This window comes from Heliangelus exortis, chromosome 11 (assembly GCF_036169615.1).
Source record: "Heliangelus exortis chromosome 11, bHelExo1.hap1, whole genome shotgun sequence".
In the NCBI taxonomy this organism is placed as follows: Eukaryota; Metazoa; Chordata; class Aves; order Apodiformes; family Trochilidae; genus Heliangelus; species Heliangelus exortis.
In genome coordinates this window covers 515,882-536,782 of record NC_092432.1, presented here as the reverse complement: position 1 = coordinate 536,782, position 20,901 = coordinate 515,882, and the positions used below count along the sequence as shown (strand labels likewise).

The following is a 20,901-nucleotide window of genomic DNA, read 5'->3' as shown; positions in this document are numbered from 1 at the left end:
ACATCCTGCCATGCCTGGGGAGCAGGCACCCAACAGGCAGAGCTTGCTGGTGATCCCTTCCCAGGAGTGCAGACCTTGTCATGAAGTGCCTGACACTAATCACCAGCTTGAAACTGCACTGGCTGGGCAGGGCTGGGAGGGAGCCAGGTCTAAGGGTTTTTTTACCATTTTCTGGTTTAACGGGTAGTGGAAAGGCTGGTGAGGCTCTGCCTCTGCTGCTTGTTCCTCAGCAGGAACCCTGGGGGTTTTGTTGTGGGTTTTGCTGTGTGTGCAGGATGCTGTGGTCCACGAGGGCCTGAGGGGAGCATCCCAGAGCTGGGGTTTCTGCATCCCCTCTGAGGCTGAGGGCTGCTGGGGGCAGGAGCCTTGCTGGCTCAGCAGTGTTGTGCTGAGTTTGCTCTTGTCTTCCAGGACGTGTCAGGGAATGCAGCGTTTTTGGCCTTCACTCCCTTTGGGTTTGTGGTTCTGCAGGGAAACAAGAGAGTTCACTTCATCAAGTGGTGAGTTCCTGCCACGGGTGCCCCATGTCACCCCGGGGTGCTCTGGTGGGTGGGTGGGTGGTCCCAGCCCCAGGTCCCTTCCTGCCCTGTCCCACCCCTGGCTGTCCCCATTCCTGCCCCTGGGCATGGGGCTGCTCCCAGGACTTCAGTCCCCTGTTCTTGCAGGGCTCCATGACCTGCTCTCTCTTGATTTGTTTTATTGCCCCAGACTCCTTATTTTCTACATTTTCCAAAATTAACCTGCATTGAGCTCCTGTTGGTTCAGCCCCTCTGAACCTGGTTGTGCTGTTCCTCAGTCTCTGCTGGGACTCAGCTTTTGGCTGCCGTGTCCCTTGTGCTGGCACTGCCACCCCCTGCTTGATGCCAGGCACTGGTGGGCTCTCTGCAGCCCCTCACCTGCCCATCCCTCTCCTTTCAGGAACGAGGTGACCAAAATGAAGTTCGAAGGGAAGACTTTCTATTTATATGTAAGTCAGAAAGAGGTGAGTGCTTTCCTGTCCCGTGGCACTTCCCAAGCACAGCCGTGGTCCTGGCTTCAGCAGGTTTCTCCTCTGCCTGTGGTGACAGGGACATGGGCATGGTGTCAGAGACACTGACAGTGACAGGGACAAGGGTATGGTGGCAGGGAGATGGTGGCAAGGGGATGCAGCTCATTGCCAGGGCCAGGGTCACCTCCCTGCTCCTTGTCCTGGGCAGACATTGGGTTATCCCACACCTGGATAACCAAACCACCTCCCACTGGCTGAGCTGGGCTCCTCTGCCAGCTGTCAGCAGGATTATTTTTTAAAAAAATGTATTTCTGGGCATGGAAGAAGGCAGGAGAGCAGGAAGAGGGGGGTGGCTGCCCATCCCTTGTGCCAGGATATCTGTGGGTGCTCTGATGTCCCCCCGTGTCCTCAGTGGCTCTGAAGGAATATCTGCCCATCCCTGCTGGGCCCTGCTCTCCTCTTCCCCTGCCCACTCCTTCTCTGTCTCCTTTAGGAGAAGAAAATTGTCCTGACCTACTTTGCCCCCACGCCAGAAGCCTGCAAGCACCTCTGGAAGTGTGGGATAGAGAACCAGGCCTTCTACAAGTAAGTGCAGGGACAGGGGGTGGCATTGTCCTGGGGGTCCGTGCCCCAGCAGCTCTGAGGGCTCTGTCCAGGTCCCTGGCTGTCACCCCATCCTGGTGGCCCTGGCAGTGTCACCAGCAACCCGTGTCCCTGCCTTTCTGTGGGGGAAACTCAGAAACTTTGAGAAATAATTTGCTCCCGTGCCCCTGGGGAACCAGTTCATTCCTGATGGGACTGGGGAGGTGACGGCTCCATCCTGGGCTCTTGGGACAGTGGCAGAGGGACCCTCCCTGCACCAGATCTGGGGACCCCAGGTTGGGTGCTCACCCTGGTGGAGGGAGATCCTGCCCAGGGAGGAAGGGCAATGTTTTCCCCTTCCCCAGCAGCTCTGGGCTCCCAGTTCGTGGCCATCTCAGCAGCGCTGCCTCTGCTCTGGATAAGGCGGTGGAAAGGGAGAGGCTGGGGACTGGACTGGACTGAAAAACCTGGGGGTGCTTGGTGGATCGGTTTGGTTTTGCCATCCTGCTCCTGTTGTGCTTCAAAATAGCCTGCTTTGTGCTCCATAATGAGTTTTATTTTAATCAGCAAGATGGGAGATAAAGCGTGTGATGTATTCTCATTGGGAATACTGCAATCAGCGGCTGCAATCAGCAGGTTTCCTCTCTCATTATATTAACATGAAATGAAATTGCAATATTGCTTTACAAATCTTCATGATTAATCATGTCAGCAAGCTGCCACTGGGTTGTGCATCCACTGGGGGGGACTGTGGACTCAGCTGAGGAGGAGAGAGTGGTCTGGGGACTTGATAAGGGCCCTCCTGTCACCCAAAGTTCTCCCACTGCAGTGCTGCCACTTCAGCAAAGCCATCACTGCTGCTTGCTGTCCCTCCTGGTGGCTTCACCCACTGCTGACCCTGTGCACCCAGGGGACCCAAGCCCTCTCCAGCTGCTGGCAGCGGATCCATCCTGGAGCCTGGGCACAGCGTGGGCACTGCTTTCACTCCTGGCAGGGACACGTGGTGCTGTGGGGTGATGCTGTGACACTGCTCGTGTCCCTCCAGTCCCTGTTTCATTCCCGGTGGCATTTCACATCTCCAAGGAATTGCTCTTGGAATTTGTCCCCTCTGCCATGTGCCAGCACCACCTGGTTCCCTTCCCCTGATGCTGGGGTCAGTCTGGTGGGATGGCTGCTGCTGGAGCCACCATCAGCAGAGCTACCTGCCCTGCATGGTGTTGGGAACACACCAGGGCAGAGGGGTTGCTGTGCAGGGCTGGGGCCATGTCCTGCCCAGCAGCCTGGGGTGCTCACTCAGCTCCTGGTGCTGTTGCAGGCTGGAAAAGTCGAGCCAGGTCCGGACGGTCTCCAGCAGCAACTTGTTCTTCAAGGGAAGCAGATTCCGGTACAGGTAAATCCTGTCAGGCAGCAGCACTGTCAGATGCTCCTTTGGGTGAGCTGCAGGGAGCAGGTCAGGGCTGCAGTGGTCTGGGGTCTTGATAAGGGCCCTCCTGTCACCCAAGGTCCTCCCATTGCAGTGCTGCCACCTCAGCAAGGCCATCACTGCTGCTTGCTGTGTTTCACAGCTACATCCCTATCCCCAGCCACAGAACTGCAGATTTTTTTGAGGGATTGGCATGGAGAAGGATGGTCAGGGGCTTTGGAGTTTGTCTTTTGCAAACAAGGAGACAAATGCATCACCACAGTTCCTAAATTCCTGGGGGTGTTGCTCCTCCCTCACCCTGGAGCCGAGAGCCTGGATGTGGGACCTCTGCAGGGTCTCTCCAGGACCAGAGACCCCAGCACTTCCCCAGCTGCAAGGTTCACGATGCCAGCACCCCCCTCGCTGGCCTGAGAGGTCCCACGGTGTGTCCCCCCACCTCCAAGAGGGGAGGTGACCCCACCATGTCCAGCATCTCATGCCAGGAGAAGCAGCAGAACGTGGGGCAGAGGTGTCAGCCTTTCCTTGCTCTTTCCATCACCTCGATTTCCAGCACCTATTATTTCTGCTTGCTCCTGGAGCTGTGGGGAGACCCCCCCACCAGCCCGGGTGGATGGGGAGGGGGCCAGGCTGTGCCGGGACCTGCTGGGCGGGGGTTGGGTTGTTTCTCACTGGTGCGATGCTCAGGGACTCACGGCTGCAGTTTTTGTCCCTCCCACAGCGGCCGTGTGGCGAAGGAGGTGATGGAGTCCAGCGCCAAGATCAAGAGGGAACCCCCCGAGATTCACCGGTAAGAGCCCGGCAGCGGCGGTGCAGGGCTCGGTACCGGGGGTGGCAGCGGGAACCGGGTCCCGGAGCAGCAGAGCTGCCGTGTGCCGGGGCTCAGGCACCTCCCGGGGCTCTGACTCCGTCCCCTTCCTCCCCCCAGGGCAGGGCTGGTGCCGAGCAGGAGCTGCCCCTCCATCACGCACGGCCCCCGGCTGAGCAGCGTGCCCCGCACCCGGAGGAGAGCCGTGCACATCTCCATCATGGAAGGTACGGCACCGGGAGTGAGGCAGGGAGGCGTGTGCTTGTGCAAACACACGCCCGTGCACACAGCACACGTGTGTGCAAACACCACAGTGCACAAGAAACAGATGTGCAGCCCCCACCCCTATCCAGCTGTCTTTTGCTGATGAGGGGACACCGGGGCAGGGCAGGTCCCTGATGTGTCCCCATGGTCTTAGGGCAAGGCTTGGCAGTGCCAGATCTTGCTCTGTCAGCCTGGGGACAGTTCGGTGGCAGCTGCTTTGCTCAGGAAGGTGCAGGGCTGGAAGTGGGGTGGAGGTTCCAGTGCAGCAGCAAAGCAGATGAGAATTTCTCAGCAATGGTAACTTAGATTAAGTTGGAAATAACAGCAAAAGGGGCAGCAGCTGGGGCTGTGCAGGGGTGGGATACATCTGGGTAAAGGGCAAAATGCTGGGACCAGCCTTGGAGCTGGAGACAAGTCTGGAGGCTCTGGCAGTGCCACCAGCAGTGGCAGTGGTGACAGCAGCGTCTGAGTCCTGGTGACACAGGGATGATGGAGAGCAGCGTGTGCGTGCTGCAGTACGTGTGAGGAGGTTTGGAAAACTGGGAGATGGACAAGGGCAATGGGGAGAGCACGGAGTGTGGGGTTTGGGGGGTGACCCTGCTGCCCGAGCCACCAGCAGGGACAGGATGCAGTGGCACAGTGGCCAAAGGGATTTATGTCCATGGAGGAGCCTCAGGGCTGATGTTTGTGCCGAGCTTTGGGGCAGGACCTGCAGACAGGGTCACCTCTGCCACCCCGGTGACTGTGAGCACCATCCCCTCCACCCCCCCGTGTGCCATTGCCAGAGCATTAAATAACCTCCCACGATAAATCACCCGGAGCTGGCAGGGCCTCCCAACACCTCCCCTGTCCCGGCAGATCCTGCCCTGCTGGCAGCCGCTTTTTGTGGCTCTAACTTCAGCTCAGTCCCGTGGAAATCCCAAAATAGCCCTGAGCCGGGGGGCAGCCAGGGCACTGCCTGCGTCAGCCCTGCCGGGGGGAAGAGCCTCTGTCCCCGCTGCCCCCCGCAGTCCCTCGGGGTCCCTGTGCCACCGCCCGTGCCGCCATGGTGAAGTGTCTGATCAGGATTAAAACCAAAGTCAGCGTCCATCTGCGGCTCATCAACCACTGCTGCCGGGTGGTGCGGGTCCGTGTGCTGGCCCTGGGGCCGCGGCTGCTGGGCCGGGCTCTGGGGATTCTGCCGCTGCTCCCGGCTGTCCCCAGCCTCCCCCACGAGGATCCGCACAGCCTCAGGGATGCTCCCGCCACAGGTAATGTGGGGGCTGGGCCAGGAATGTGGCAGGAATGTCCCCGGGGGACCCCCAAGGGGCTCCCTGAGCCCGCAGCCCCCGGGAGATGCAGGGATGTGGGATCAGGAGCTGTTTTGGGTCTGGGGGTAGTGGCACCGCTCTGATGGCAGTGAGGAGCAGGGGGACCCCTCATCAGCTGCCCCCCCCAGGGGAGCTGAGCTAAGGGAGGGGACACGGTGTGGCGAGGGGATGTTCACAGGAGCTTTGTGACACCCCAGACATAGCTGTCGGGGTGAGAACATGTTTATTTCTCTGCTGTGCTTTTCGCCTGAGCTGCCCTTTGGCATGTTAAGCCGAGCTGGATCCGGAGTTATCTGGGGAATATCCACAGCCAGGAGGCTGCAAAGCCCCCAGGAATGTTGTCAGGACAGGCTTGGGCTCCTCACTGCACCCTTGGGCAGCACAGGGCACCCAGTGACACCGTGCCAGGTGCTTTGGCACACCGTCCCTCCCCACCAGCCCCGTCCCCCTCAGCCAGGTGGCACTGGGGACCCTCAGGTCCTGTCCACCACCAGAGCCCCTCCAGGGAAGGCTGCGATGGCCAAACTGCCACCCCCAGGAGCCATCCCCACGTTGTGGGTGCCTTGGACTGTGTGGCTTCGGGGGGTGGTTGGTGGGGGGTTCCCTGGTCCTGCCTGACGTGCTCCTGCTCAGCCTGGTGTGCGCTGGGTGTGCTGGCAGGGAGCCCTTCGTGCAGCTCGTGTTCCCCTGGGTGTCACCGGGTGTAAAACATGGTTTTGGTAGTGAAGCAATAGAAATCGGAGCTGTGGGCGGCTCCAGTCCCACTTGCAATGCCTGAGGAGGCTGCTGGGCAGCTTCCAGCCCTCTCCCCACCACAGCCTTTGCTTTCCTCACCCCGAGGTGTCTGACTCCAGCCCCTCAGGGGCTCTGGTGATGGTTCTGCCCATGCTGCCTGCGGGGCTCTGGCTCAGCTGGGACCCTGCTGCTTCTCTTCAGGGTGCAGGGCTTGGGTCAGGAGGTAAATCAGAGGCTAACAGGATGGTTTGGGCTGGAAGGGACCTTAAAGACTGTCTAATCCCAACCCCCTGCACTGGGCAGGGACACCTCCCACTGGACCAGGCTGCTCCAAGCCCCAGCTCTGTAAGGCTCCATAAGGATCACCCATGGGCTGCAGCAGCCTTGGCTGTCTCCAGGGATGAGATACCAGGTACCCAGCTCCAGTTGCCCCAGTATGGACCCCACCTCCCACCCCAGCAGCTCTCACCACAGCTACAGCCACATTTCCCAGCTCATCCCACTGCGGTGGGTGCCTGCTCCCGGGGAGGGGTTGGCAGCAGAGGAACCTCAAGTGTGTCCCTGGCAGCTGCTGAGGGTCTGTCACCTCAGCAATGACGGCACAGGGAGGTGTTGGTGACCGACTGACAACACGTCCAGGCTGTCAGCCAGCGGCCCTGGCTGCTGGCCCTGAGGGACAAGAACAACAGCGAGCAGCCAGGGGCAGCCACGCTGTGTCCCTGGTGGGGGGGACAGCGCCAGGCAAGGGTGTCGGGGTGGTTTCCTTTGGTGGGAGGGACACCCTCGTGCTCCACTGAGTGACCCCTGTCCCCTGCTGTCCCCCCAGGCCTGGAGTCTCTGCGGGACAGCGCCCACTCCACCCCGGTGCGTTCAGCCTCCCACGGCGACGCCTTCGCAGCCCCCGGCCGTGGGGGCCGTGCCGAGAGCAGCGAGCGGGTGGCGGTCATCGCCGACGAGAACTACAGCCCGGCGGACAGCGTGCTGCCCACCCCGGTGGCCGAGCACAGCCTGGAGCTGATGCTGCTCTCCCGGCAGGCGAATGGGGCCCCGTGCAGCATCGAGGAGGAGAAGGAGTCGGAGGCCGGCACGCCGGCGGCGGCTGAGGAGGCCGGCGGGGAGCTGAGGGCCTTGTGCCCCGGCAGCCTGGGGGCGGCGCAGGCCGAGCAGGTGAATAAGTTTGTTTTAAGTGTCCTCCGTTTGCTCCTTGTGACAGTTGGACTCCTCTTTGTTTTGCTCCTCCTCCTCATCGTCCTTACCGAGTCCGACCTTGACACTGCCTTTTTCCGTGATATCCGCCAGACCCCCGAGTTCGAGCAGTTCCATTACCAATACTTTTGTCCCCTCAGGCGATGGTTTGCCTGCAAAGTCCGCGCCGTGGTAAATCTGCTCATTGACACCTGAAGGCAGGAGCCAACAGCTAACAGGCCGGGGCCCTGGGGAGAGACCTGCTGCCATCTTCGGCACACAGACAGACACACAGAAACACAGACACAGACAGAGACACAGAGACAGACAGAGACACAGACACACAGAGACAGACAGAGACACAGACACACACAGACAGACACACACACATCCTCCCTCCCCAACCCAGAGCAGCTCCAGAGGCTTCCCCGGAGCACCCGGGGGTGGGTGCAGCCCCGGGGCCTCCTCCTCCTCCTCCTCCCGGTGCTCCCAGCCTGGAGCCCACCCAACACCTTCACCGTTCCAACTCTTTCCGATGCGCCCGTGGCTTCGGAAGCACCGAGTAACCAGAGGGATTTATTTCACTCTGGGCCCCCACCCCGTCATTGTACGAGCATCAGCCGGGAGGTTGGCGATGCCGGATTATGCAGGAGCTTTAGCAATGGTGCTACTGAGTATTGATTTAAACACTCGTGTACTCCTACGTTACGGAATCCACCACTGTGCACCCCGCGCCGCTTCGCAGCCACCCCCCCCGTGACCCGAGTCCCTGGTGGGCAGTGGGGGGTGGTCCCTGCACACATCACTCAGCCCAGGGCAGCCCTCGCTGCGGACTCGGAATTTCCTCACTTTTTCTCCTCAGCCTTGAAGCATCGTCGGTGCTCCCGAGGGCAGGGAGAGCACACCGGGCACCCTTGGCCCAGCCTGGGTACATGGGCAGCCCCCAGTGCCCATGTTGGATTTATTAGGAAGACCTTTAGCCTCCCAGAGTTGTACCTGTTTTGTACAAAAAAAAAAAAAAAAAGAAAAGAAAAAAAAAAAAAAAAAAGGAAAAAGAAAAAAAAAAGACTGTTTCAAGGTCTATTTTAACAACAACAACAAAAAAATGCTATTTTGTTATCAAATCTAATCAAGTCTTTTTTTTACTTCATGGATTGGGTGACCGTGGTGCGCTGTGCTGAGCAGTTCATGTTGAGCAAATGGTTTCATCTGAAAGGTTTTTGTAGCCTGGAAGCCTAACACCAGGATTAAACCCCTTGCTAGTTTTGGACTACAGGAAGGAGCTTTCGTTTTGTGACTTGTCTGAAGATAGGACCGAACGGGAGCAGTGGAGGTGACACTGACCAAGCCACTGGACAGCCATCAGATCAGCCTCTTCTGGAGCAAAAATGAACCAACCCAACTCATTGTACATTGACATAACCACCGGGACCTGCAGCTACCTGGGCAGCAGCTGTCTATTTCCACAGGGAGCAATAAAAGCCAGTTCTGTTGAGTTTGGCTTGAGAAGTTGGACATGTTTGACAAGAAAAAAAAAAAAAAAAAAAAAAAAGTTGAAAACAGGTGAGCAAGTTTTATTTCATCTCAGGGAGAGATTTTACGTAAGCTGGGGCCATCACTGCAGTTTTACCAAGCCTGATCTCTGTGTTCTTGTCTCTGAGCATCCCACCACCCATGACGGCGGGCGCCTGGTGAAGGAGTGACAATGACATTGTCCAGCCCCACGGCAAGTCACCAGCCTGGGTCCTTTGTCACTGCAATAAACAAAAAGTGTCCCCTGCACCCCGTGTCCCACGGGGAGGGAAACCAAGCCCTGCGTGGCCGTGTCCCAGCGCTGGGGACAAGGCCACCACTTACAGCACAAGGGCCGAGGAGGGTCTCACATGCAGAGCCCCCCACTCCCCACGCCGGGGGGATGGAGGATGGATTTTATTTATTTCTATTTTTTTATCCATCCCATCCTGGTTTATGCAACGCAGCGGAAGTAACTCTTAGCGTAGTGGTTCCTACCTCAGCCCGTAGCTCATGGTGTTTCTATGCAGTGTGTGGTAGTCCCAAACCTGACGTTTTTTCCACCCCGGGGGTGACGCCTTGGTGTCCCCTCCTCCTCACTGATGATGTAATGTGTGACGTCATAACAGCACAGCCCCCTCTGCCAGCCTGAGCCATCCTGGTCCCCACCCGGACACCATCGGTGAGTAGCGCCCAGCCCTCCTTTACCTCTGCAGTTCCCACCCAGCAATTTACTGCAAAAACCACAAGAACTGGTGATTTCTCATCCTTTGTTTTTTTTCCCTGTGCGTTCCGTATCACGTCTTGTGTTCTGCTGTTAGTTTGATCTTTGTCTTTCTATTAAAATGTTGTTTCCATAGGTTCTTATATCAGAACAAACAAATCTCGTACTAGCGTACTGCATCTTTAAGCAGTAGAGGGTAAAAATACCTGAAAATGTGAATTTCTTAGTTTTCATAAACAAAAAAACCCTAGAAATTAACCTTTCATGTGCCAAATACTGTAAGTTGCATTTTCCTTAAAAAAAAAAAAAAAAGTACCTTTTTCTACATATTCAATATCTCAGTTAGCATAAGATCATTGGTGCCATGAAAAGTATTTTTAAATTTAAATAAATATTTAAATATCATGAAAACTGGAGTTGGTGTGAGATTTGTTCAGTACTGGCAGTGTCAGCACCAATTTGTAAACTTGAGGGAAAAAAAAAACCAAAAACAAACCTCTGCTCAAAAACCTTTAAGGATTTTGGCCTTCAGGCCACCCACCCACACCCTGAAGTTATGAAAAATCCCAGGACCAGGGGGTCCCCTCTGGGCATCAGCCTCACACCAAGAGCTGATCCTAAATGTGTGCTGAGTGCCACTGACAGGTGACATGCCAGTGACAATTTGTGTCCTACTGATTCAGTGTTTCTCTTTTTCAGAAATTACTTCTAGTATTGGGGAAAAGTATCTATTTTGCAACAAACTGCCTGTCACAGCAGATTAATTTTTTTTTTCTAATGACAGAATCCCAAAGGTAGTTTAGAAGATTTATTTTAAAGCTTTTAAAATACACTTTAGTCCTGAGAAAACGCAGCTAGCTTAGAAACAGCTTGGTGTGGATTAACCAAAGAGAATGCAAAAAAAACCAAAAAAAAAAAAAAAAAAAAGAAAAAAGGAATGTGCACCACTTTTCTTTATTCCTTGAACACGTGGAGACGGCCGCTGGAGTTGCCACCCACCAGGATGTTCTTGGTGGGATGAACAATGTTGATGGAGCACACAGATCCAAGACAGTCCTCGTTGTAGAAGGAGTGCAACAATTTTCCAGTGTCTTGGAAGACTTCTATCTGCCTGGGCCGTGCCATGCTGCCCACCACGAAGCAGTCCTCCTGCTTAGGGTCCCAGATGGCTCTGAACCGGGTGAGCCAGCGCCCCGTGTTGTTGTTGTGTCTTCAGAGGAACAAACAGGAAGGGAAAAAAGTGAGAGAAACATTGCTGTTGTTGAACGCAGGATTTTTAAGTCGTTTAATGTTGTATTTGCTTTAACCACAAGTGCCCTGGAGCAGAAGAGCCACAGGGTGCTGCTCCCAGCTCTGTGAGCTCAGCTTACCTGATGGTGCTGAGAGCTGCAGCTGTTGGTGACAAGGAGGTGGTGTCATAGACCCTGTAACCACAAGATGTGTGTTAAGAGAAGGAATGTGAGTTAAAAAGCCAGGGTCTTCCTCACACAGCACAGATCAGACCCCTCCAAAGTCTGGAGCAGTGCAGTGAACAGCACACAGGCATCCAGCTCGAGTATAAGCACCAATGTTCCAACTACAGCTATAGAATTTGCTTTTAAAATGAGGTCTGCTTTTAGCTACAACTGAAAATCATCCTTTTTGAAAGCTGTTAGAGGGGGAGGGCACAAGGACGGCCTCAGAGTGGCTCCTCCAGCCCCACGTCCTGCCCAGGGAAGAGCACATGGGGAGGGCAGCACACACCAGGGTGGAATCCCACCAGACACAGCTCCCAGGGCTCCCTCAGCTGACAGGGAAACCACCAACAGATCTGGGATGGGCTCTCCCTCACCCCTGATAAAATCTCAGGGTCCCAACCCCCAGAGCAAAAAGTTCAAGGAGCTGCTGGGTGAACAGAGGAGTTCTGATTGTCCAAGGAGGAGGCAGCAAATGATGGAGCCTCTCTCCTCCATTGTGCCAGGCACAAATGTTCTGCTTTGCTCACCCCCATTTTGTACTCGTGCCCACTCTGTTAGGACCAAGGATTTACAATTTTGTAATTCACAGTTACAAATTTACAATTTTCACAACCAAGCCTACTATGGAGAACAAATCCTCCCTTATCCATGGTGAACACATCACAGGGGAAAGGAAGTGTGACACACAACAACCCTTCCCCATGTGCAGAAGGGGAAGAGCAGAGACCAAATTTCCAGGCAAAACACAGAGTGCAGGAACAGCAGCAGCACACCCTGATTCTTCTCAGCATCCTCCACACACACACATCTGTAGAGCAGAGCCCCAGTTTTCTCTAATCTCTCTAATACAGCACAAAACACAGCAGTTTAAATTATCAAATGGCAGACCAGCTACAAAAGAGCTGATATTATCATAATTTTAAGCAGCAGACACTAAAAATAAACTCAGTTTCTAACCATTTTGTAGTCATATTCACAAGCCAGGTTTTTGGCTGGTTTGTTTGTTTGGTTTCAGGTCTTTTATTTGGTTTTGGTTTTTCTTTTTAGCTTTTTACAGACTAACAGTACCTGCATTTTCCTGTTCACTGTTAAAATATTCTTCAGGAAAATAAATAATTAGAAAAAAATCCCCCCAGATCATGAAAAACAACATTAAAAAATGACAATGCGAGCAAATCTTTATCACTTTTAAAAAATTATTAAGACAAGAAAGCTCTCAATGCTGGGTAATGCAGATAGGAAATAATAATAATAAAAAATACTGTTTGATATCTTCCATACAGATTACTCCTCCCCCCATCTCACCTCAGCTTGTCATCAGCACACACTGTCACCACCCTGTTCCCAGTGACAGGGGAGAAATAGGCAGAAGCCACACTTTTTGTGTGTCCTTTCAGAGAGCTCACAGGGTTGTTCCCCTTGGGCTTCAGGTACCGAAGGTCATAGACACAAACATCCCTGCAAGACAGAGCACACACACAGCACTTTCAGAGGTGACAATTAAAGCAATTACTCTCCCTTTACCAAAAAGAGACAATGGAGATTTATGGGAGCTGTGCTTAGAGCTTCCCTGCAGCAGTGCTTAATTACAGCCAGTGGCTCCACAGGACCTTGAGAGCACCAAAACCAGCCCAGAGCAGCAAAGTCCCTCTGCACTGTGAGCTGTCAGAACACAGGGACTCACAAAAGCATTTTGTACCACAAGGTGAAGGAAAGTCAAATCACATTTTTAAACCTTCAAAGAACTAAAAGCTTGTTTTCTAAAAAGATCAAGAAAGCTCTAACTCCACACTGATGCTGACAAATCCTCTGCCTCCTCAACAGCTGCTCCTGCCCTCCAAAGGTGCAGGGCAGAGCTGCCTTCAGACACTGCTGCAGACAGAGCACTGAGCAGACACAGCAGCTGCCAAACACACTGAGCTACATACACTGAGCCAGCAGCCAGGAAATACTGCTTATTCACTGGGTGAACATGGACTGTCCTCGTCCTGCTGAAGCCAATGTCTGCAGAAAGCTCTGGAGAGGTTCCTGGGGTCCGTCTGTCCACAACAGCAATGTCACCATCCCAGTGTCCTACGATGGCTGTGGAGGCACTGTCCTCCAGAAAGTCAAAGGAAGAGAGGTTTCCTTCATTCCTGAACACCTGAGCAGAGGCAAAAAAGGTCAAACATAACCACAACTATCAACAAAACACACAGGGTTATTCACAGTACCCAAAGCACCCCCTGGGATGTACATTTCAGGCTTTCCTTTTCTAATTTACTGCAGATACTAATGAAGTCTACCTAATGTGATAGCTCCAGCCTTAGCTACCCACGTAGGTCACCCATCTGTACCAGGGCTGTGCTTTCCCCAGAGGGCATCATTAACCATCCCAAACAGGCTGGCAACAACGTGCTCTGAATCCTCTGTCAGAACAAGACACCTCTCACAAGACACCATCACCTCCATGTCCCACTAATCCAGTGGGGATTTTTTGGTAAGATTTAGTTCTTTAAACGACTCGCTTCCCATCATTAAAAGGTCCTGCTTTTGAAAACAGTCAGGTGGTGATTAAGTACTGGGATATGAAATTAAATTCAGTAATGGGAACTGACTCTGCAGGAAGGAAATTGGGAGTTCTACTGACTTGGCAACACCTCTGTATTTTTATGAGGTTTATTAAAGACTAATTTGTGTGTCCTTGGGGAAATGGAATTCTGAACTTCCTTTTATTTAACCCAGCAACCAACAGGTATCAGGAGACCAAAGCTTTGCAGCAGAGCAGAGGAAGGGATTCCCCAGGAGCCTGCAGCACTCACCTCGTCAAAGACAGCCCTGGTGACGTCGCCGCAGCGCAGGGTGCTGTGGCTGAGGGACAGCAGCTGAGCAGCATTGCAGGGAGAAAAATGCATGCAGCTGACTGGATCACTGTGGGGAACAAAGACGTGTGCTCCTTCCTCAGACCTACAGCTCTGGAAAACAACAGAGACTCAGTGTCACTTCTGCCAAGCTGGGTTTGTCCCTAAGAGAAATGGTTCTTCAGTTTCACAGCTGAGCACCCTGCTGAGGACCAAACACTTGCCATTTACATCAAAACACACTGGGGTCTTCAGAACTCAAACTAAACAGCGTGACCCAAACTGAATGTCAAGCACAATCCCCTGTATCTGCTCTTCTGATTCTGCCCTCACTCAAACTACCTCATTGTCAAAGACACTGAACAGATCACTTTGGAACAAACTCCAGTCCATCCCACAAAGACCACTCTGCTCCCAAACTTGGTCGAGTCCAACTCACTTCAGGGAAATAAAAAATGGAGGGCAAAAGGGAAAAGAGTAACCTTAGAAAGCCTGGGCTTCCACTGAAATGTCCTCACAAGGCCAAGAGTCCCTGCAGCACCCAGAGCCCTCCCTGTCACCAGCTCCCACACTGACAGGTCCTGACTGCAGCTGCACAGCCAGAGCTTCCCCCTCTGCACAGAGCAGCTGAAACTGTTTTAGCATTGAGTCAGAGCCTCACAGATTAGTTTAGCTGATCAGTTTCCTGAAGCCATCATGGCAAAAACGACTGAAGAGGTTACTGGCTTGGCAAAAAATCAGAAGGAAATCTGCCTGGGGGTGAACTTCAAGCAGCTGCTCTGGATGAGGTGGGATGGAAAAGGAGGGTGCAGGGGGAGGTTACAAAGGTGTAAATCAAGGGCACCCATAAGGATTCTTGCTGCAGGAATGATTAAGGCACTTCAAAAACAACAGTGAGACTATCTGCAACACCCTCAAAGTTTTCAAAGCACCAAATGCTCAGATATTTTTCAAGAGACAATGTAAGTAAATCCATGCCAGCACAGACACTGGCAGAGAAATTACATCTCTGCCATCTGGGAACAGTGACTCACTGCTGCTACCCAAAATTTGCACAAACTCACAAAACAAATACTTGAGCATCCATTTCCCCTCAGCCTCCAAATCCTGGTTGTGGTATTGCTACAAGGGTACTGTGAATAGATCCTGGATCTCTCACTGGTGAACTGCAATTTTAACCCTCACTGATGGTACTCTTTCAGCTATTGATCCCTTTTCTTCCCCCCAAAATCACCAGTGCAACCTTTCCTCCCACTAATCCTGGCTTTGCCAAGGACCAGACAGACTTTTCAAGCAGCTCTGGTGAGCCCCAACTCAACAGTGTTATCTGCAAGGATGGGGAAAGTACAAAACGATGCTGCAGACTCCTCCTGCATCCACCCCACAGCCAACAGCTCAGCAGGTGAGGAGCAGGCTGACAACTCACCACATTCCAGAGCCCAACCTGCCCCCACTTGTCTCCAGCAGCCACGAGGATGGTGCTTTCTGAAGGGTGGATGGCCATGGAACACACCCTGTTCTTCACCACCTTTTTTATGTTATCTTCACAGAGGACCATGCTGCTCAGGCTGTCTTGGTACCTAGACAGCATCATCCAAGTGTTAGCTCCTCAGGGGAGGAAAGGAGAACAAGACAATTCCCAGCTTTTAGCTCTGTCTTCAGATTACCTTTTCATGTCCCATGTGCTCTTTTCAGTATCACAAGCTTTCACCTATGGATAGAAAAAAATAATTATCAGAATTAGATTACTTAGAACTTCAACTAAATTATATTATCCAAAAATAAGTAATTGCATCCAGTAATACCTCAGTGATCCTCAACCACGTTGCCAATAAATCCTCTGTCAGTTTACTGCTCTCCACCTGATCTTCTGGAACCATTGGCAAAGGTCCAGCTGGAACCTGAGGCTGGAGCAACACAGGCAATTTTTGTAACTTAAAACAACTAAACCTCCAAACAGGGTGAACTGACACACCAGCTGTCCTGAGAACACACTCATGATAAATACAAGAAATAAACATAACGACAAAGTTTGCATCAAATCTTATTAGAAATATAAACAGAACTTTACTGAACACAACAAAAAGACCAACAGCCCCCCCATTTTCCTTCCTCTCCCTCCTGACACTCCAGCAAGGTTTATCTTCAATAACCATGATACAGAGTTTTAGCTTTATTCTGCTGCACCATGGGAGATTTAAATTTCCATCCCTCAGAGAAACAGAATTTTATTCAGTGCTATAGCACTACTTCAAAAAGGTAATAAATATTTCAAAGGAAAATAATCAGGAGCAAAAGTTGCAGTGAAATAACATTCAAACAGAGCAATAAGACTCTGAATTTAAAGCTGCTCAGATCTATGTGCTGTTTTAAAATGTATCACGTTGTACCTGAGGACCCTCCTGATCACCCCAGACTGTGCTGATGCATCAACCTGAGCCACAGAACCCTGCCTCTCCCAGAGAGGACACGGGAAGCCTGATCCCCAACAAATTTACCTTTTATTACTGCCACCCTGTAACACACCGTGGCAGTGTCAGCCCAGCAGTGACAAGTACCAGCAGCCAACCTCACCAGAGCTGCTGTCACACAGCTCCTCTACACACACACACCCCCACATCTCCTCTAACTCTTCCCCATCTTACATATTTCTCTGGTCCTGGCTGTGCAGACAGCTCTGGCACTGGGACTTCTGATGGTTCCACTCTCTGCAGCCGCATCGACCTTCGCCGCACGGTTTCATCTTCTGCCTTTTTAGGTTTAGCTCTGGAACAAGTGAAACACCTCAAAATCAGGGAGGCAGCTCTACAGCAAAAGCCCTCTGCATTTAAGAGTAGTGAGGTTCAGAAGTACAGCTCTAACACTGTGCCCAGATGGGCAGCCTGGCTGCTCCGACTCGTTTCAGGAGGGTTGTGCTGTGCTGACTTTTTCCTTCAGTGACAGCAGCAAGAAGCAACAACAAAAAAAGGTATTTTGCAACACATGGGTACATAACTGCATTTTTGTTTCATTTGTAACACATCCTGCTGCTGTCGCTTTTCTTCCCAGCTCTCCTTATTTATAATTCATGAGTACAAGAATGAGTGGCAAGATACTTCCCCACTTTCTTTCATCATGTATCTTCCTGTTCTGTTAAACTCATTTTTTTCTGCTTTACCTGGCACTGTTTTGGCACTGTCAAATGTCTTTTCTTCTACTCTAACTCGTTACCCTGTCCCCTGCATCTAGCTCTATCTCCCTTCTTCCTCTTCCACACATTTTCCTATCATTTTTTTTCATCATTTAACATTTCTTCGTTTATCCATCAAGCAAAAATGTCATCAGACAAAAAGAAATGTTCTTGAAATACCTCAACACAAACAGCACAAAAAGAACAAATTCTGAAATCTAACAAAACATACATTAATACTGTCATTTTCTTTCCAAAGGATGACAAGGGAGAAGCTGTACCCAGAGGAGCTCTCTGTGCCCAAATTCACACAGCAGAAGATAACCAGTTCTCCAGCTTTAGCTTCACAGGGAGAGTCCTCACCAGCTCTCCCTGCTGCTGGTGTGTGGGGACAGACATGTTAAACCAGCACACAGGGAAGGAACAGTGACACACAGCTCCTATAGAGTTATTTTACCTTTTGGTGACATGAGATGGTCTTTTAGTTGCAATCTGGTTAAGTCGTGCTGCTGACTTAAAGAGAGAAAAAAAAATATTAATATATTTATATAACAAGCATAAAAGATCAACCTGTGTAAAATACAATTCTCTAAAGGCTGCAACAAAGTCTACTGGAATTATTTATAACGATAATAAAAAGGGATTTTTAAGCATCAATATCTGCCTGCCTCTGGGCTGTGGCAGCCCACACTGGCAGTGCTGAAGGCCACTGAGATGCTACAGCTCCTTTTGCTGGTTCCCCCCTACCCTGCAGTCAGTGCTGGGGGTACAGCCAGCCTGCCCAGTCCTGACTGACCTCTCTGAGGGAACTGGAAGAAAAGGAGTTGTTTTTAATCAAGTTTCAGTCTTGGAGGCAAAGAGTTGTACTGCCCTCTAGACAGGCCCAGACATATCTTGCAGCCTGGTATAATCAGCATGCAGGCATTCAAGGAGATAATCCCCTCAGTGCTGCCAGAAATGGGATATACCATGAATTCAAAATAAAAAAAAAAAAATCCAAGTGACTGGAAGAGCATGGAAAGAAGAGTAAAGGCTTAACCTGTCTCGCCTTTGAAACCCCACTGCCTCAACCCTCAGGACAGCTTCACCCAGATGAGCAGAACCATGGCAGAGGTGTGAGCAGACAGGACACCCCCGAGCACTGGGGCTGAGCTGAGCATCCCCACCCTGCAGTGAGATAACAGCTAAGCCTGCACTGAGCCAGTGCCAGAGCTCACCACTGGGCACAAGGGCTTGGGAGTGACACCACAAGGAGGAGGCTGCAGGCCCTGAGGTCTCAGGAAGCTTTGGGGGCTCTCCCCACATGCCCACCACTGCCAGGGAAGGGTTCCACAGTGTAATTATCATTACACTTGGAGAGAGAGCATTTTGAGACTACGTAGGATTTACACAAACCTCGTGCAGCTTCAAGGCAGCAAAGAATTTAGCATTTTCTGTGATGTTTTTTAGTCTTTTCCTCTCGTAAGCTGACAACTGTGAGTATCCATCCTACAAAAAGAAAAGCCAATTACTCTTCATTGTACAGATGTAAGATGTTCCAGGCTCCTGGGAAGTGAGCCTCTAAATCGATTGCCTAATTTCTAAGTGGTTGTACACATACAAACTGGGGTGATCCCACTTGAGTACCAAAACTTCTCCACACTGACACCAGCTTGCATCACAAATCTTAATACCTGCATTAATTTTACAAAAAGGGCCAGTTCACCAAAATCTTGCTGGGATGAAGACAAGACTGAAGTGAACCAATAAGCAACTTAAAACTTCAGCAACACAACAAATACCCAGCATAAATGGAATAAAAGTCTTAGATAATTTTTACCTAAGGTGGACTCAACACGTTGAAATTACTTAAATATAAATGAAAACTGTCAAAACTTTCATATTGTGTGACTGTATCCACCTGTAAAAAGGCCAGGAAAATGGTTACTGGCAGCACAAAACCCACTGATGCTTTTGCTGCCATTTTATATATGGTTTTATATACTCTGGTGGCAAGAGTGTTCTTCTTCATCCCTTACACACTTTGTGAGGGTAAAACAAACTTTCACCAGGCCAGCCAGAGACGCTAACAAAAAAAAAAAAAAATTACATACAAAGGACAAATACTTTCAGACTTTAGCTGTAAACCCGTAATAAGTGTGTGTGTCTTGAGGCCCGCAGAGCCCCATCTCCCGTGCCGGGATGCCCAGGCATCACTCGCTCACTCACCAGGGCAGCGTCTCCCCCATCGCTCCCGTCGCTCTCCGCATCCCAGACGCCTCCCGAGCCCTTGCCCGCCGGTGATGCTTGTGGCGACCGGGTTTTCCTGGGGCTGGGGTGCAGACAGAGCCTCTTCCCGGCCGGGTCGCTGCCCTCGGCCCCGCCGTAGGCGCCCAGGAGCCGCTTCTGGGGCAGCCGCTCGCCCGGCACCGCCACCGGGGTCAGCAGCACCCGCAGCTGCCGCGCTGCCGCCGCTTGCCGCTCGCCCTGCTCCGGGACGGGCTGGAGCTCCACCGGCCCCGGCGGGGTGGACTCCTGGGGAGGGAAACCGGGAGCTCGGCGGCGATCCGGACCGATCCCGCGCTCTCTGCCCGCCGGACCGCGCCGAACCCCCGCCCCGGTCCCGCAGCCCCGGCTCCTCCATCCCCCCCGCTCCCATTCCCGCAGCCCCGGCTCCCCCGTACCTCCTCCTGCCCGCAGCCCCGGCTCCCCCACGCTCCCATCTCCCCGCCGCCGGCCGCCCCTGGCCCCTCTCCGCCTGTGCCCGCCTCCCGCCCGCTCCTCTCCTCACAGCCCCGGCCCCTTCCGCCCGCCCGCCCTCCCCTCGCCCCGGGAGCACTCGGCTCTTACGGCCTTTCATCCTCCTCCTCCTCCTCCTCCTCCCCCCGCACTCCCACCGGTTCCTGACCTGCATTCGCTGCAGGGTGTGGGGTGACGGCTCCTCGGGCTCGGCCGTCCCGCCCTGCGATAGCGCCATGGCGGGCTGAGCGCCGGGCCGGGGGCGGAGCGGCCGCTTCCCGCGCCGGAGAGGGGCGGCCCGGGCCCGGCTCCCGCCCACGGCGCCTTCCGGGCCGGCAGCCGCGGGGCCCGGGGCTGGGTGTCTGGAGCGCTCCTCACCCCGAAGGGTATCTGAGCGCCAGAGCTGCCCAAACACTCCCCCCACCCCGGGGCTGCGCGGGTCCCGGCGGTTGTCCCCGGGTCTGCCGGGTAAAGGTTTAAAATCCCGATGGATGGAGCAGGGGCAGGATCGTGCCCTGCAGCAATACGGGTACAGCTTGGTGTGCTCGGGTGAGCTTTTGTAAGTGAAGTTAATGAAGATGTTCTGAAGGCGTGCAAGGCAGGTTAAAATAGACAACAGCAGCCAGGAACAGCTGATAAAATCCTCTGCTCCATCCCTGCAAACAGCCGAGCTCTGGAGGGTGGGTGTGAGGACAAAAGGTGTGCCTGGAAACCACAAACTCACCGGGGTTGCCCTCCGAGGAGACAAGTGGCAGCCAAAGACACCTCAAACGCTGTGTCCTGGCTGTGACAAGACCACAGGCTTTTTAAAAACAACCAACCAAACGAAACCCCATCTCAATAAAGCACACCTCAGGCACAGCGTGTCCCTCACAGGAGGCACCCCCCAGGACCTAGGGATTAAACTTGAAACTTACAGATGTGAATTACATTTTCTCTCTCCAGTGAACATCCCAAAGCTTGCATTTTCAGCAGAGCAGCTCAGCTCAGCTCAGCTCTTGAAGTATTTGTGCAGCCAGCAAGGGAGAAGAACAGAGGCAACCAGAGCAGTTCCAGTAACTGCTTTTGATTTGTGGTCTCAGGTGTGCCCTGAGGGAGCTCCAAAGCAGGCTGGCAGTGATTATTTCACTGAAGTTGCAGCATTTCTAAAGCCAGCCAGAACTCTGTTTGTTTATAACAGAAAGGTCCG

General features: G+C 52.8%; 2 protein-coding genes across 6 annotated transcripts in view; one reads left to right on the top strand and one right to left on the bottom strand.

The window, feature by feature from the left end:
• The window catches only part of FRMD5 (FERM domain containing 5), a 51,936-nt gene extending 41,997 nt beyond the window's left edge, over positions 1 to 9,939 (top strand). The window contains exons 8-15 of one of the 4 annotated variants that reach the window (XM_071754056.1): positions 412 to 500; positions 919 to 982; positions 1,482 to 1,573; positions 2,886 to 2,960; positions 3,712 to 3,780; positions 3,919 to 4,025; positions 6,934 to 7,274; positions 7,454 to 8,811. In XM_071754056.1, the coding sequence (XP_071610157.1) occupies positions 412 to 500; positions 919 to 982; positions 1,482 to 1,573; positions 2,886 to 2,960; positions 3,712 to 3,780; positions 3,919 to 4,025; positions 6,934 to 7,274; positions 7,454 to 7,501 (885 nt within the window). In that variant the 3' untranslated portion in view covers positions 7,502 to 8,811. Of the gene's footprint in view, positions 1 to 411; positions 501 to 918; positions 983 to 1,481; positions 1,574 to 2,885; positions 2,961 to 3,711; positions 3,781 to 3,918; positions 4,026 to 6,933 lie in introns of all 4 variants that reach the window. The other 3 variants (XM_071754057.1, XM_071754058.1, XM_071754055.1) reach the window with 3 other exon arrangements.
• A 382-nt stretch (positions 9,940 to 10,321) lies between these two features.
• WDR76 (WD repeat domain 76) lies at positions 10,322 to 20,032 on the bottom strand. Of its 2 annotated transcripts, none has more exons than XM_071754053.1 (13): positions 19,882 to 20,032; positions 19,203 to 19,508; positions 18,390 to 18,482; positions 17,452 to 17,507; positions 16,471 to 16,591; positions 15,631 to 15,732; positions 15,493 to 15,536; positions 15,252 to 15,405; positions 13,787 to 13,939; positions 12,914 to 13,128; positions 12,291 to 12,443; positions 10,899 to 10,952; positions 10,322 to 10,738 (listed from the first exon to the last, which is right to left on the bottom strand). In XM_071754053.1, exons 1-13 carry the CDS (start codon positions 19,948 to 19,950, stop codon positions 10,483 to 10,485), a joined length of 1,776 nt encoding a protein of 591 aa, XP_071610154.1. In that variant the 5' UTR covers positions 19,951 to 20,032; the 3' UTR covers positions 10,322 to 10,482. The 2 variants fall into 2 exon arrangements, with proteins under 2 accessions (XP_071610154.1, XP_071610155.1); XM_071754054.1 differs by lacking the exon at positions 19,882 to 20,032 and adding an exon at positions 19,658 to 19,710.
• Between the last annotated feature and the right edge of the window lie 869 nt (positions 20,033 to 20,901).